The 17,457-nt window shown below is 38.2% G+C and overlaps 1 protein-coding gene across 11 annotated transcripts in view; it reads left to right on the top strand.

The window, feature by feature from the left end:
- The window catches only part of LOC127439954 (AP-1 complex subunit beta-1-like), a 39,310-nt gene that overhangs the window by 1,049 nt on the left and 20,804 nt on the right, over positions 1 to 17,457 (top strand). For 6 of the 11 annotated variants that reach the window (XM_051696264.1, XM_051696263.1, XM_051696265.1 and 3 more), the window contains exons 2-15: positions 1,632 to 1,692; positions 3,166 to 3,271; positions 3,493 to 3,628; positions 4,108 to 4,353; positions 6,174 to 6,364; positions 7,500 to 7,721; positions 7,860 to 7,980; positions 8,182 to 8,277; positions 8,429 to 8,544; positions 9,791 to 9,956; positions 12,606 to 12,704; positions 16,050 to 16,309; positions 16,493 to 16,691; positions 17,155 to 17,175. In XM_051696264.1, coding sequence (XP_051552224.1) covers positions 1,656 to 1,692; positions 3,166 to 3,271; positions 3,493 to 3,628; positions 4,108 to 4,353; positions 6,174 to 6,364; positions 7,500 to 7,721; positions 7,860 to 7,980; positions 8,182 to 8,277; positions 8,429 to 8,544; positions 9,791 to 9,956; positions 12,606 to 12,704; positions 16,050 to 16,309; positions 16,493 to 16,691; positions 17,155 to 17,175 — 2,016 coding nt within the window. In that variant the 5' untranslated portion in view covers positions 1,632 to 1,655. Of the gene's footprint in view, positions 1 to 792; positions 812 to 1,451; positions 1,540 to 1,631; positions 1,693 to 3,165; positions 3,272 to 3,492; positions 3,629 to 4,107; positions 4,354 to 6,173; positions 6,365 to 7,499; positions 7,722 to 7,859; positions 7,981 to 8,181; positions 8,278 to 8,428; positions 8,545 to 9,790; positions 9,957 to 12,605; positions 12,705 to 16,049; positions 16,310 to 16,492; positions 16,692 to 17,154; positions 17,176 to 17,457 lie in introns of those variants that run through there. The other 5 variants (XM_051696267.1, XM_051696266.1, XM_051696260.1 and 2 more) reach the window with 5 other exon arrangements.

The following is a 17,457-nucleotide window of genomic DNA, read 5'->3' on the forward strand; positions in this document are numbered from 1 at the left end:
CTCTTGGTACCTTACTCTGTCTGATTGAGTTCCAGTAATTCTTCAATAGCCATTGAGACTGATGATTACTTTATATTGATAGTTCAATCAAAAATGCAAATTCTCTCATTATTTACTCACCCTCATGCCATCCCTGATGTGTATGGCTTTCTTTCTTCAGCTGAGCACAAACAAAGATCTTTTGAAAAATTTCATAGCTCTGTTGGTACATTCAATGCAAGAGAATTGTGGCCAGAACTTTGAAGCTCAGAAAAGCACATAAAGGCAGCATAAAGTAATCTATACGACTCCAGTGGTTAAATCCATGTCTTCAAAAGCGATATGATAGGTGTGGGAGAGAAATAGATCAATATTCAATGTCCTTTTTTACTATAAATGGCCACTTTCACTTCCACATTCTTATTCTTTTGTTTTTGGTGATTTGCATTCTTTGTGCATATCATCACCTAATGGGCAGAAAGGAGAATTTATGGTAAAATATGACTTAAATATTAGTTAAAATAAGTTAAGCTCAATTGACAGCATTTGTGGCATAATGTTGATTACCAAAAAAAAAAAAAAAGAAAATCGACATGTACCTCCTTTTTTAAAAAGAAGAAAGAAAATAAAAATAAAAAAATCGAGGTTACAGTGAGGCACTTACAAAGGAGGTGAATGGTGCCAATTTTTGGAGGGTTTAAAGGCAGAAATGTGAGACTTATAATTTTATAAAAGCACTTACATTAATTCTTCTGTTAAAAATGTTGTACTTTTTTTTAGCTGTAAAGTAGATTTAGGGTTCTAGGGTAACAGCATCACATTGTCATGGAAGGTAAGGTGTGAAAATGGTATATAACTTTACACAGAAAATGTTAGCATGCGATTTTATCACTCTAAAATCATATTAACATGCTTAATGTTTATGTCTTTTCTTGTGGCTATACTATTGAAATGTGTATTTGAACATTTACAGATTTACCTCATTCACTTCCATGATGCAGTTTGCATGTAAATAGTCAGAAGGGCTTTAGGGATTAGATTTGTCATGTGTTTCTTTGTCATAACTATCAGAATGAACATTTCTCAATGTTTTGTGAGATAATCATGGGACAGGAAGGAAGGCTGCAAATGCAACAGGTTCATCTTGGATTTATCCCATCCTATTTATAAAGTTTAGTCAATGCTGAGTGTGAAAAAGTTTAAAAACAGCTCATGGTTTAATTAAGCAATAGTGACTTCTCATTTAGTCAGTAAAACCAAAAGAATTACTGTTGTAACCTAATGTTTCTCTTCCTCTTGGAAGAACTTTCAGGTGATGGCGAGACTCTAAAATTCAATAACAGGAAATGGGAATCTCTTCACAGCAGTTTTAGTGACAGAGAGAGGGTAATTGCTTGAAGTAGAGGATGATATAATTTGCTGACTGGAAGAGAACAACAGGCTTTAACAGTTATGTTTTTGCACAACAGTTTTTCCCTTTCACAATCTTTAAGAAATATCAGGGAAGATTTCAGCAGGACAGGGACTGGACTTCCTCTTTTTCCCCTGTGCTTGCACTTTGTCAGTATCTCACCTACCTCCATTCTGGATAGTTCAGTAGTATTCTCATCCTTTCTTATGAGCTGTTTATAAATCTTTCTCTTTTTCTACAGGAGAACAGAGGCTTGGGATCCAAGATGACAGACTCCAAATATTTCACCACTACCAAGAAAGGTTTGGTGACTGCTGTTTTCTGTGTTGCTTTGAAGATACGACTGTTTTAAGAATATATTTTTTCAGTGAGATTTTTCATTAACTGTGCCAGTTTTGGCAAAGTCAGATAATTGCAGTTCAGGATAATTTTTAATTGCATTACCCATTTACACCAGTGGCGGCCCATGCATTTTAAGTCTAGGCCTTCAGTGTGATTCATGCCATTAAGAAAACACAGTTTCACAATGAATAAGACACGGTATGCCTATCATACATTATGTGGCAGTTTGACATTTTAAAAACACGTCCACACATGAAAGCCAGAACCAAGGAGGTCTAATACGAAGAAAAAGCTCTCTAATAATATTTGCGATTTAAATGTTGCTTGCAATAAATTTTGTTTTGTAAGGTTACACGGTTACTTTTCAAAACTTGTTTTGACACTGAATGCTCCAGCAGCCTAATTTACATTTAGAAAACTCCTGATGTTGCTATTACAATGCAAAAAGCACTTACCAATTTGCTTGAAGTGAAAATCAGTCCTCCATTCCTGTTAAAGTGAAAATCAGCCCTCCTTTCCTGTTTAATTAATCAATCGCACGATCATGCAGAACATCTCAGGTTTTTAAATCCATAAGGATCTCTTTCTCAATGGTGACGAGGCAGTGATGACAGCCGTCTCGTCAGCAAGATCTCGCGCTCTTCGCTTTCAAATGACATACGTCACTTAAATCGTGATTGCGTCACTCAAGGCCAGCTAAAAGGCCTGGACTGGAACATATCCTAAAGACCACACCCACCAAGAACAAATAAATTAATCTGATTGGCTGATGAATCTGACAATCTGACTTTAGATGCGCATTCATTTGCACTGCTGAGAGATTCAGCAGATATTCTGAAGGCCTAACGGGGTGGAGCTCAGACTCACATGGTGCTTCGGCTAAGGAGCGTGCGATTTGTGAAACAGTCGACATGCTTTGCTTATAAGCATCAAGGGATTAATTCTGATTGGATAAACTTTTCGTTTTTTTGCTATTCATTTGTAGATGAATTAGGAGTGGAAAGCGATTGTAAATACATAGGCAAGAAGGTGATTGAGAATGAAAAGATGAAAAAATATTTATTTATTAGGCATGTTACGCCAGCAGAGAAGGCTTTGCTGGCCCTGAGAAATCGCCACTGATTTACACACTTAAACACTGTTAAACGGAATGAAAAGAACAAAGGATTTTTAACTGCAAACAAATAAAGCCCATGTTTGTTACTTGGTTGAAGCCAAGAAAAGCAGTGTACACAGAATTTATGATGAGCATCTTTCATTGTCTTTTCTTTTATGAAATAAGGGAAACTTCTGCCCTTTTTCTTCCAGCTGTTACAGGCATTGTTTTTCTGAAAGCAAATGATTGTTATATGTCATTATTTTGTGATGATCTAAATAAATTATTAATACATTTATTAAGGTGAATAAACTGTTTTGTGTGTGTGGCCTTTCAGGGGAGATCTTTGAGCTGAAGGCAGAGCTGAACAGTGATAAGAAAGAGAAGAAGAAGGAGGCAGTAAAGAAGGTCATTGCCTCTATGACTGTGGGAAAAGATGTCAGGTAAGCCAGGCCATTTTTGAGCACATGAGCACCATTGTTGATACAGTTGAACACAGACTTTCCTGTCTTTCACTCTTTTATGCAGTTAAATATACAAAAAAAAATTTAATTCCTCACTCGTTTCCAAGATGCTTTTATGTGCTACTTTGAATAACCACCATCATATTCTTTGACAAAGTGGGGATTTTGGAATTGTTTTGATCTGAACATTTTGTCCACAGTGCCCTGTTTCCTGATGTTGTGAACTGTATGCAGACAGATAATTTGGAACTGAAGAAGCTGGTCTATCTGTACTTAATGAATTATGCCAAGAGCCAGCCAGACATGGCCATTATGGCAGTCAACACCTTTGTTAAGGTAGGATTCAGACATCAGTGTTTAAGACGTTAATGGTCATTTTAATAAGTTTTAATAATGTTTGCATGGGCAAATAGGCCAAGACAACTGAAGTGTAAAAGCACTTCCATATATCCATTTATTGTGCCATGGAATCCAAATTGCCAAGTAAGAAAACTCATAAGAACATAACGGCCTTTATTTAAAGGCCTAAAGTCAAGCAAAGTGAAGGAAACTTGTTAGTGTTGCCCGTTGTTCCACAAATCAACCATTTTTAAAATAATTGCATCGTTGTTGCATGGGGAAAGCACTTATTTTTATTATGTTGGTGCCAAAGCAGTTGTAGATTGTGGAAATACAAAAAACAAAAGCAAAAAAAAAAACATAAACTGAACATGATGTCCTCAAATGTGGATATGTCAGACCTAATCAGTGTTTGGCAATATGTTCCCCTCTCTCTCTCTCTCTCTCTCTCTCTCTCTCTCTCTCCCCCCACGCAGGATTGTGAGGATCCAAACCCTCTGATCCGTGCCCTGGCTGTGCGCACCATGGGCTGCATCCGTGTGGACAAGATTACAGAATATCTGTGTGAGCCTCTGAGGAAGTGTTTGAAAGATGAAGACCCCTACGTGAGGAAGACCGCTGCAGTTTGTGTCGCCAAGCTTCATGATATCAACGCCCAGTTGGTAGAAGACCAGGGCTTCCTAGACACCCTGAAGGACCTGATCTCGGACTCTAACCCCATGGTGAGGCTCTGCCTTATGGCTAACCCCTCCAGAAAAGATACACCGGATAAATTATTTATGATCGAAATGTGATCGGAAAGTCTACATGAGTAGTTGATGCTTAATGTGTTCATGGACTTTAGGTTCAAATAGATATGAAAATATATAAGAAAAACTTTATTTCTTGGGTCTTAGAACTAGTCATCATGTCTTTTAAAATTGTCACCATTTTTAAACACCTTTTTACCTTCACTAGTTCATGTTAAATGGTCCTGTGGTGTGAAAAATTAATTTATTAAGTTTAAATATTCCATGCGGCCACTTAAGGTTAATTTATACTTCTGCGTCGAACCTACGTGTAGCCTTCGGCAGTTACAGCGTTGCTTATGCCATAGCCTGATGTGCACCTCTTCAAAAATGTAATTGCACGTCACGTTGACGCAGACCCCAAAAACTGTGTTTGGTGCACTTTGGTACCAGAGACAGAAAAATAAATCTGAGTTAACTGTGCATTTTCTCCAAGATTGTTTTAAGATCTATGTATCATATCCACTGATCATTGATCAGTGATCATATCACATGGTGTTTGGACTCTTTGTTTTTCAGGAGCATCTGCTGTTTTTATCTTTTATTTCATGAAGTTACAAGTGAAAACGCAACAAAATAAGCCTAAATATCTGTTTACAACTTGGAAACTCTGGGCTTTTTCTCTGGGCTTTTACTCGATAAATATTTGGTATTTAAGGGAAAACAGTATTTGTTGTTTTCTACTTGAGACCTTTCTGTATGATGTTTTTACAATATGTTAGAGAGCAGTGTACAATAAATAATCACATTTCTTAAGTTAAAAAAGGGGAAACTTAATTTATCAGCAAATTAAAAAGCACATTTTAAGAGTTATTTATATTGTCAATATGCATTGTAAAGTCCAGCTTTTAAGCTTGAAAACAACACCAATTTTGTTTTGGTCAAGCGAGTAGTTATTCATTAATGTAATTATTTCTTTCAGCATGGAGCATCAATGAATACCAAAATATGTACAGTACTGGGCAAAAGTTTTATGCACTTGTGAAAAATGTTGCGTAGTGAGGATTTCTTAAAAAATAATGTCATAAATAATTTTATAAACAAAGTCAAGTAAACATTAAAAAATCTTAATAGTCGGTGTGACCACCTTTAAAACAGCACCAATTCTCCTTGGTACACCTGGACACAGTTTTTCTTGGTTGTTGGCAGATAGGATGTTCCAAGCTTCTTGGAGAATTTGCCACAGTTCTTCTATCTATTTAGGCTGTCTCAATTGCTTTTGCCTCTTCATGTAATCCCAGACTGATTCAATGATCAGTGGGGGCTCTGTGGGGGCCATGCCATCTGTTGCATGGCTCCTTGTTCTTCTATTCTTATTTCAAAAGGAATGTATGAGAGTCTAAAATGTATATTTACTATTGACACACTAAAGATGAAGATATAAATAACAATCTTAAGACAAATGTTTTCGTGTAACATCTTATGTGCTTAACTTTTGCACATTACTGTATGTATTATTATTTAAGCAACTCAAAAGCCAAGTAGTGGTTTAGAGACAGGCAAGATTCTCAAAAATCATCTCTCATCACCTACAGATATCACTGTGGGTGTTTGTGTGCAGTCATGCTATACTCTTATGCACATACGCTTATTTTTGTATTAAGGGCATCCATGTGCTTGCCAGTGCACTTTAGCTCTCTCTGAGTCTCCCTGGTGTGTAATTGCACGCTGTTGTTATGTGAAACCTTAGACCCTGCACACACACTGTCACTGTATTGAGTTTAATGTCTTTGGATTTTCATTTACTCTATTAGGTGGTAGCAAACGCAGTGGCAGCTCTGTCTGAGATAGCGGAGTCTCATCCCAACAGCAACCTTTTGGACCTGAACCCTCAAACCATTAACAAGCTCCTGACAGCCCTTAATGAATGCACAGAGTGGGGCCAGATCTTCATCCTCGACTGCTTGGCCAACTACACACCTCGTGATGACCGCGAGTCACAAAGGTCAGAAGGCAATGTTATGTCATGACCACTATGAGGGAGACTTTAATGGGTTTCTCTGCTGAAGTCTATGTAATACATAGGAAACACCTATCCTCACTAATAAAGCTGATCCAAACTAGGACTGGGTGTCTGAACTCATTTCCTGATTCTATTCAATTCAGATTCTGAGTCAGTTAGGAGTACAAGTGTCACATCTAGAGGATGGGTAGTATGCTACAAGTAATGTTTTTGCGTAATTCCTAACACATTCACTAAGTAAAGGTATAGATTAAAGAGAGAGTTAACCTAAAAATGAAAATTCTCTCATCATTTACTCACCTTCATGTCATCCCAGATGTGTATGACTTTCTTTCTTCTGCTGAACACAAACAAAGATTTTTAGAAGAATATTTTAGCTCGGTGCAAATGAATAGGTACCAAACATTTGAAGCTCCAAATAGGACATAAAGGCAGCCTAAAAGCAACCCATACGACTCCAGTGCTTAAATCCATATATTCAGAAGTGATATGATAGGTGTGGGTGAGAAACAGATCAATATTTAAGTTTTTTTTTTTTTTTTTTACTGTAAATTCTCTTCCCTGCCCAATAAGTGGCGATATGCACAAAGACTGCTAATGGAAGTGAAAGTGGAGATTGATAGTAAAAAGGACTTAAATATTGATCTGTTTCTCACCAACTCTTGTCACATTGCTTCTGAAGACATGGATTTAATCACTGGAGTCGTCTGGATTACGTTTAGTATGTGCTTTTGGAGCTTCAGAATTTTGATACCCATATGCTTGCATTGTGAGGACCTACAGAACTGAGATATTGTTCTACAAATCTTCATTTCTGTTCTGCAGAAGAAAGTAAGTCATACACTTCTTGGATGGCATAAGGGTGAGTAAATGATGAAAGCATTTTTGGGTGAACTATTCTTTTAATAAAGCGATATGGGATTTTATTAATTAATATCGGATCGTTAAAATGAATCACAATTATTTGTAAAAATATTTTTATGCGGCCTTAATCCAGACCACAGACACTCCACAAAATATCTCTGTCCTTAAAGACTTAATGGAATGTAGTGCAGAGTCTTACCAATTTTTGATTACTCTTCTTTGTTGAAGCATATTTCTCTCTGTCCTCTCACAGTATTTGTGAACGTGTGACTCCACGACTGTCTCACGCTAACTCTGCTGTGGTGCTGTCTGCCGTGAAGGTTCTGATGAAGTTTATGGAGATGCTTCCTAAAGATCTGGACTATTACGGCACTCTACTAAAGAAACTTTCTCCTCCCCTGGTCACACTGCTCTCAGCGGAGCCTGAACTGCAGTATGTCGCCCTCAGGAACATTAACCTCATTGTACAGAAACGGTAGGTGCAGTGCAAATTATTTTTAATAATGACTGTTCCCCCAAGATGAGAGAAAATTGGTTATCAAAAAGATCCCATTTCATCCTTTCGTATAATGTATTTCTGCCTTTTTCTCTTCTCATAACTCATGTTTTCCAGCCCTGAAATCCTGAAGCATGAGATGAAGGTTTTCTTTGTGAAATATAATGACCCAATCTATGTCAAACTGGAAAAGCTGGACATCATGATCCGTCTGGCATCTCAGGCCAACATCGCTCAGGTGACCTCTCTCTCAAAGTACTAGTGTGGTGTAGTTCAGAGTCTTATACCTGACCAATGTGGAACATTATCTCGATCTAATCATTTATGTTCATCCATACATCCTCTATAACACCACCTGCTGCTGTTTGTCACATCATCATTTGACATTTGTGTTCATGAGAGTTTGTGCTAAGTCTTTGTGTGGGTTTGGGTTGTGTAGGTACTGGCTGAGCTGAAGGAATATGCCACTGAGGTAGACGTAGACTTTGTGCGTAAAGCTGTACGAGCCATCGGCCGCTGCGCAATTAAAGTAGAGGTGAGACTAAAACTGATTAGGAGGACATAATTATTAACTTAAATAATTTCAATCTAATTAGAGTTCATTTTTAATAAAAATTTTGCTGTCTAATGAAGGTGAAGGTTGATTTCTCTCTTTCTACCTTTCCTGTTTTATGTCCTTGTCACAGCAATCAGCAGAACGTTGTGTCAGCACGCTGCTTGACCTTATTCAGACTAAGGTCAATTATGTGGTGCAGGAAGCCATCGTGGTCATCAAGGACATCTTCCGCAAGTACCCCAACAAGTAGGTTTCCCAGACGACAACTCATGTTCTTGACTGTTTGTCATCATAGCTTTTTTGCAGTGACCTCTCTTTTTCTGCCTCTCCTTGATCATCTTTTCTGTTTAGCTGAAAAACTTCATCACAATTTGCTGGCTGACTAAGGGGATGTTCACACACTGACAGCGATTTCATTACTGGAAACCGTGGAGTCTGTGCTGGAGGTTGACAGATCATTGGCTGCATTCCCATTCTTAATCACCGCATTGCATTGCTGCTCATTTGCATAGAGTTTGATATTTAACTTTGCATGTATGCAGAAAAAACAGAAATTCCTTTAAAGGGATAGTCCACCCAAAAATGAAAATTCTCTTATCATTTGCTCACCCTCATGCCATCCCAGATGTGTATGACTTTCTTTCTTCTGCAGAGCACAGATTATGTTTTTTAGAAGAATTTCTCAGCTCTGTAGGTTCATACAATGCAATTGAATGGGTGCCAAAATTTTGACGCTCCAAAAAGCACATAAAGGCATCATAAAAGTAATCCATACAACTTCAGAGTTTTCATTCATACCTTTACAGAATTGATATGATAAGTGTGGGTGAGAAGCAGATCAGTATTTAAGTCCTTTTTTGCTACAAATTCTTCTCCCTGCCCAGTTGGGGGCAGTATGCATGAAGAATGTGAATCACCAAAAACACAAGAAAAAGAATGTGAAAGCGATCTCTTTCTCACCCACACCTATCATATCGCTTCTGAAGATATGGATTTAACCACTGGAGTCTTATGAATTACTTTTATGCTGATTTATGTGATTTTTGGAGCTTCATTCACTTGCATTGTATGGACCTACAGAGCTGAGATGTTCTTCTAAAAATCTTTGTTTGTGTTCAACAGAAGAAAGTAAGTCATACACATCTGGGATGGCATAAGGGTGAGTAAATTATTAGACAATTCCTATTAAAGAAATGAAATCTTACTTTTGTAAAGTTGCTGTTGCTCATGTCACTGGAAATCGCCAGCTCTAGTTGAAACTTCAGGTCACTTTGTCCCTGCAATCGCTGTCAGTGTGAACACCCCTCAGAAAGCAGAAGAGGTTCGTCTTGACACAGCCTCCGTTCTGCCCTGTCTCCCATGATGAAGGTTTTTAAAATGATGTGTTAAAGAAAACACTCAATTTTCTTTTTCTTTTCTTTTTCACTGAACCCACCCCTTTTTGCTCTTCATGCTCCTTAATTTTCAAATTTTTCTTCAATGTGTTTCTCAGATATGAGAGTGTGATAGCCACTCTTTGTGAGAACCTGGATTCTCTGGATGAGCCTGAGGCACGGGCAGCCATGATCTGGATAGTGGGAGAGTATGCTGAGAGGATTGACAATGCTGATGAGCTGCTGGAGAGCTTCCTGGAAGGCTTCCATGATGAGAGCACACAGGTGAAGTGCACTAGAGCTTACGCAGCCACCGTAAATTAAACCATACCAGCAGAACAAAGGGGAAAAAAAGATTGACTAAAAAATTGCCTGATTGCTTTGCGAGGCAGCTGCTTTTGATCAAGCCTAGTCTTGGACAAATAGGGTTGATGGAAAATGGCCTGTGACTTTAAAGGGTCACATCAAACATTTGTTTCACATTTTCTTTAAGTCCAGATATTATGTTAGTCAGGGCACTAAAACAGTCATAATTTAGTTTTTCATTACCATTTTCAAACCAGTTCTGACCATTACAAATAAAACGATCCTTTTTGATGCTCTTGACTTTAAAACTTGTATATAAACTGCCTCTTTACATGTGAATTGAGTAATTACACTATGTTGGACTGTATCAGTGCAGTATATGCTTGTGTTATGTAAGCAATCTATTGTTTTTTTGAAAATGCTGATGGTAAAGTTTCTTACATAAGCATAAGGAAAGATTATGTGCACAGTGTGTCTGTTATAGAAAGACATCAAAGCCTACTTGGCAGTCAGTCTTCTCCGAGATCAAACTAGTTTTGTAAAAAAAAAATTGTACATGGCCTGCATATTTCTCTTTAACTGTTCATACTGTATGCTGTCGAGCAGACAATCATGGTAAAGCACACAGATTCACTCTGGCTGTATCTTTTAATTTCTTCTTGCTCCATCTCTACCATTGATTGGGAGGGAAGAGTCTCTGAATTAGATTAGAAGTAATGATGCACAGGGAAAAATGTCCTTCTGCTTATGAGTTGAGCACAGTTGCGTTCAAAAATATGTTTTGGTAGAGAGAGTGCATTTCATTGGGGGGGGGGGGGGGGAGTATGCATGTCTGGGGATGTACAAAATACCAGTTCTTAAGTTGATACTAAAATGAAATAAATATATATATATATATATATACACACACTGGTGGCCAAATGTTTGGAATAATGTACAGATTTAGCTGTTTTGGAAGGAAATTATTACTTTCATTCACCAAAGTGGCATTCAGCTGATCACAATGTATAGTCAGGACATTACTGATGTAAAAAAACAGCACCATCACTATTTGAAAAAAGTCATTTTTGATCAAATCTAGACAGGTCCCATTTTCAGCAGCCATCGCTCCAACACCTTATCCTTGAGTAATTATGCTAAATTGCTAATTTGGTACTAGAAAATTACTTGCCATTATATCAAACACAGCTGAAAGCTATTTGGTTTGTTAAATGAAGCTTAACATTGTCTTTGTGTTTGTTTTTGAGTTGCCACAGTATGCAATAGACTGGCATGTCTTAAGGTCAATATGGCAAAAAAAGAAACAGCTTTCTCTAGAAACTCATCAGTCAATCATTGTTTTGACGATTGAAGGCTATACAATGCTTGAAATTGCCATAAAACTGAAGATTTCATACAAGGCCAGATGTACAACTAAACAAGAAGATAAGTACATCAGAGTCTCTAGTTTGAGAAACAGATGCCTCACATGTCCTCAGCTGACAGCTTCATTGAACTCTACCCACTCAACACCAGTTTCATGTACAACAGTAAAGAGAAGACTCAGGGGTGCAGGCCTTATGGAAAGAATAGCAAAGAAAAAGCCACATTTGAAACAGAAAAACAAAAAGAAAAGGTTAGAATGGGCAAAGAAACACAGACATTGGACAACAGATAATTGGAAAAGAGTGTTATGGATCTTAACCACATTGATCTTTTCTGGGATCAGCTAGACTGTAAGGTGCGTGAGAAGTACCCGATAAGACAGCCACATCTATGGCAAGTGCTACAGGAAGTGTGGGGTGAAATGTCACCTGAGTCAAACTGACAGCTAGAATGCCAAGGATCTGCAAAGCTGTCATTGCTGCACATGGAGGATTTTTTGATGAGAACTCTTTGAAGTAGTTTAAGTCTAATTTTTTATTTTTCAAATTGTAATAGTAATTTTTCATGTTATTAATGTCCTGACTATACATTGTGATAAGCTGAATGATACTTTGGTGAATAAAAGTACCAATTTCTTTCCATAAGAGCGAAATCTGTACATTATTCCAAACATTTGGCCGCCTATGTATATAATTGTACCACTGTTTCTTCAGGCTTAATTTGGTACCCGAGGGCTGTCACCACAGTTAAGACAACCACTAAGAAAATATTGGTGTTTTCGCGTATTACGATAATTACTGTAATTGCCAGGAAGAATAGAGACAGCACTGTCTGATTAGTTTTTGCATTCAGTTGGCCAGCAAGTCTTGTAGGCTAGTCTATAAGCTGTAAACACCAGTTGTCATTTTCTGCCTTTTACCATGCTCATTGTTTATTAGCAGTATGGAACCTATAGAATTTGAGCTATAATGACAGTCACAGGCAAAATCTAAAGGAGTCCAGAGTTAAAAAATAAATTAAGTTAATTAAATTGTTGTGTTTTACATTTGATTTACTTTTGTGTATTTTTCAGTGATGAATGTTTCCTTGGAAAAATTACTTAGAAAAGCAATGTTTACTTAATTGAAAAACACTTGACAACCCTAAGTAGTGTTAAGTAGTGATGACTGAAATTAATGTGAATGAACCTTTTCTTTCGGGAAATCAGGTTTTTTCTGTGTGTTAATGTACCTGTCTTTTTTATTTTTTGCGGTTGTCTTTCAGGTGCAGCTGCAGTTGCTCACAGCCATAGTAAAGCTGTTCCTGAAGAAGCCCACCGAGACCCAGGAACTGGTGCAACAAGTGCTTAGTCTCGCTACACAGGTGAGAGAAACAGAGCGTTATCAAAGATATCACACAGTTCAGTGAGAAAATGACAACACATCTGTACTTGCTTACACCTTCAAGGGCACTCTCTGGAGGTGGTTCTATACTCAGACACTATTTACACCTGGTATTCAGATGTGTTTCAGGTGATCCGATCTCGAGTTGTCTAAAACGTTTTGTGATCGGATCACAAACACCACATAGGTACTCCACTAAAACAACGGATCATTCTGCTCGAAATGTTGAGTTTGTGCTTGGATTTAATTTCAACTGCATCTGGGAGAAGCAGCGCTTTGGCGACGTTTTCCTTGTCTTTTATGACTTTTTCGTGGTTTATTGCCATGCAGTAATACAATAACATAGTGACTGATTGACTGATTGTTTCATGATGACCATGTCATCATGAAATCAGAGACCCGCCCCTCGAAATCCGAACACAAGTGAGCACAGGAGACGAATTTAAGATGCATGATGTGTCTCGTCTGACCACATTTCATCGGATCACCTGAGACACATCTTAATACCAGGTGTTTATTTGAGTGGTATTCTCAACAGGACAAGTTGGGGACACTTGCTCTTGTAAATTATTGTTTGTCCCTGTAGTGGGATGTCCTGTCCTCCCACTTCAAACAGAAGTGGAATTCATTTTCCTGCTGGCACACCTTCAACTGACATTGAGAATCCAGATATTACTTTTTAAAAAGTTTTGCTATAACCATACAGTTTTCTAATCTTTGTTTTATTGCTGTTTAGAAAATCTGAGCCAATCATCATCGTCAAGCAGCTATTTATATATCTAAATATAACAGAGATGGATCAGGATGATCAACCAGTTGTCCAATCTCCAACTAGCTGATTAGTGAGGTTAACTTCTGTATTTAGAAGTTTTTTCTAGTGTTAATATTTTTGACTGCATGCTCACAGCATGCAACAAAACTCTACACTGCGAGCATGCAGTGTTGCTATGCGTGCAGTGTTGACAGTGTGAGACTGCACAGTTAAACCTTCTTCAATAGGTTGTGTCTCTCTTCTCTTCCCCTTTTAAAGCTTTTGCAACTAATTTACATCCTTCAATAAATTTTAAGATGATAACTGTCAGACTTCACATTTCTTGCTGTAAACAAAATTCCTGTTATAATACAAGATCCATTGGTCTCCCTTTTTTTGTCTAAAATAGATATATATCCTAATTATTTGTTGAATATCTGTCAGTTACGTAATTGAAGGACAGCGCTTAACATCCATAGATTGCTATGAAACATGTCTAATTGGTGTCTGGTAGACATGACCCTTTACTAGTCTAATTATACAGGGCTTCCTTAATGGAATATTCCAGGTTCAAAACAAGTTAAGCTCAATTGACAGCATTTGTTTTTGTTTTTTTTGTTTGTTTTTCTCCCTTCCCTTTTTCTCCCCGATTTGGAATGCCCATTTCCCAATGTGCTCTAAGTCCTCAGGGTGGTGGAGGACGAATCTCAGTTGCGTCTGAGACGTCAGTCCGCGCATGTTATCACGTGGCTTGTTGAGCGCGTTACCGCGGAGACATAGCACATGTGGAGGCTTCACGCCATCCACCGCGGCATCCACACACAACTCACCACGTGCCCCACCGTGAGCGAACCACATTATAGTGACCATGAGGAGGTTACCCCATGTGACTGTACCCTCCCTAGCAACCGGGCCAATTTGGTTGCTTAGGAGAACTGGCTGGAGTCTCTCAGCATGCCCTGGATTCGAACTCGCGACTCCAGGTGTGGTAGTCAGTGTCTTTACTCGCTGAGTGACCCAGGCCTCCAATCGACAGCATTTGTGGCGTAATATTGATTACCACAAAAAATCATTTCAACTCGTCCCTCCTTTTCTTAAAAAAAAAGAAAAAATAAAGAAGCAAAAATCGAGGTTACAACGAGGTATACTACAAAAGTGAATGTGGCCAATTTTTGTGAAAGCACTTGCTCTTAATTCTTCTGTTAAAACTAATGAATTATTTGCGCTGTAAAGTTGTTAAAATGTTGATTTTTACAGTTGTAAAAATTGCAAAATTTGTTGACATTGCATTGTCATAGAAAAAGAAATTGGCTTTATCTTTACACAGAAAAGGTTAGTTTGTGATTTTATCACACTAAAATCATTTTAACACGTATATTGTTTACATCTTGTGGCTATACTTTTGAAACGGTGAGTATTTTATCGTTCAAAAATTGGCCCCATTCACTTTCATTGTAAATGTCTTAAATGTCCTCACTGTTACCCAGATTTCTGCTTTTTTTTTAAAGAAAAGGAGGGACGAGTTAAAAGTAATTTTTGTGCCAATAAATATTATGCCATAAATGCTGTCGATTGAACTTAACTTGTTTTGAACCCGGAATATTCCTTTAAGACCAACTAGTTGTTCAGACAAGCCACCAACAAGCCAGTTTTGAGAATGCATCCCTAATGTATATCTTTGGGATGTTACTGCTTAGTAGTTTTGTGTGTGTGTGTGTGTGTAAGAGCAAGGAGACAAATGTGTGATCTTGTTAATATTCAGAGAAGCTGTGAACCTGTGCTGTCAGACTGAGATCTGAGATTGAATCTTGTCATTATTAATTTTGAGGTTCAGTGCCACAGGCTGTACTCGCAGCCAGGGTTCTGTCAGAATACGAAATGTCCTCCTCTATGCCAGGTGCTGTTTTATGGCCTCCAGACCTAATTCTCTCACCACTATTTTGCTCTGGGTGTTGCTGGTGCATCAGAGTTTTGCATTATTTACACAAGTCTCTGCCCTTCAGTGGAGGTTTTTGTGGGAAGAACAGTCAAAACAGAGTCACCTGTGCACCCTTATTTTTACTTCCTTCAAGACTTTGTACACTTACATAGGGCTGCACAATTAATCTTAAAAATAATCAAGATAATGATTACGGTTGCAATTGACTAATTGTGATAAGTGTTGATTACAACATTACATTTAGGTTTACTCCCACTGTGTCAAACATTTCTATGTACAACATGCTTTTTTTGCATTGTTTGTGCATTGTAGCCTAAAACATGCATGTCTGCTGTGCACATGAATGTAGTTCAAACGTTACTCACTTTTTGTTATTCAAAATGGATTTAGATGTGTAACCTACATCATACATTTGGTGTGCAGTTGCCAAATACAAAATAACTTTTAATGTAAATTGTCAATCTAAATTTATTAATAATTGTAATTATAATATGTAGGGGAATAATCAACACATTTTTTTGCTCATTATATTATGTGAGAGAACAGCTGCATTATTAAGTGGAAAGTGACTCCTCACAGTTCTCTTTTGGTCAATTTAAATTTTGCTGAGTCCCTTGGTCTCTCTAAATTTCCAGGATTCTGATAATCCTGACCTGCGTGATCGCGGCTACATCTACTGGCGTCTGCTCTCCACTGACCCTGTGGCGGCTAAAGAGGTAGTGCTGGCCGAGAAGCCTCTGATCTCAGAGGAGACGGACCTGATTGAGCCCACCCTTCTGGAGGAGCTCATCTGCCACATCGGTACACTGGCCTCTGTTTACCATAAACCTCCCAGTGCCTTTGTGGAAGGCAGTCGTGGTGTTCAACACAAAAGACTCCCTGCACGTGCTGGCTCGTGAGTCTCTGATTTCTTTATATGCTTGCCTCTTGTATATCTCCTGTGAAAAAGTCTGTTATATATCACTCATTCAATCTATGGAGGCATTTTGAATATTAGTCTGTATTATATTGAATATTAGTATTATATTAATCTGTCTTCTTGTTTTGCTCGCTCTCTCTCTCTCTCTCTCTCTATCAGTGGTGAGAGTGCCGAAATCCCTGATATTGGCCAATCTGGACCTTCTGAAGCTCCATCTGCTGTCATCCCATCACAGGGTGATCTCCTTGGTGACCTGCTGAACCTGGATCTGGCCCCGCCTACTGCCACTGTCCCTTCAGTTCAGCCCTCTATGCAGATGGGAGCCATGGACCTACTGGGAGGAGGTCTGGATAGTCTGGTACATACCCCCTCCACCTCCTCTTGCTTGCTCCAAACCTAATCACACCTTTGTGGTGAAATTATATGAATTTAGTGTGTAAATACTAGAATGAATATTTCCATCTGTTCCTGTTAGAGGATGTGTTTATATACAGAAGCACGCAGGCCTGTTTATGTGATTGTTTGTATTTGCCACGTACATTCAGCTCGCACACGTGTTGGATTTGGTGTCGACCTGGACTGGATCCAGACCTACTTTACTAAATCAAGATCATCAATGAGTGGAATCTGATCCCAGATCTAAAAAGCACGCTTCCAAAATCCCTTTAACCAGTGTAATTGTGTCTGTTGAGAAATCACAGATGGTCTTGCATAATTTGAGTAAACTTTCCTTGCCTGAATTTACCCTCTGGTCCTCTCTTTCTCTTTTTTTTGACTCATGTTTCTTTTTTTCTCTCTTTATACTTGCGCTACACTTGCAGATGGGCGATGAATCAGATACGGTAATTAAACTAATTGAAAGAGGAATCAGACAGTCACTCTTTCATATCATGCAATTTCCTCATTCCTCTAAATTGGGGATCTCTGTTAGTGTGGGTAACTGAGCTGCTATTCACACCAGCAGAGGGCTGCTTCAGTGACGACAGTTTACCTATAAATTTGTAGCCGATATTGTGCTATTTTTCACTACATCATGTTTGTTTTGTTTTCGTTGTTGCATTTGAAGAATATCTGCATTAAGCATCTTTAAGATTGGGGTGAATTGTTTACATTATCATCACACA

The sequence above is a fragment of the Myxocyprinus asiaticus genome, chromosome 4 (genome assembly GCF_019703515.2).
Source record: "Myxocyprinus asiaticus isolate MX2 ecotype Aquarium Trade chromosome 4, UBuf_Myxa_2, whole genome shotgun sequence".
In the NCBI taxonomy this organism is placed as follows: domain Eukaryota; kingdom Metazoa; phylum Chordata; class Actinopteri; order Cypriniformes; family Catostomidae; genus Myxocyprinus; species Myxocyprinus asiaticus.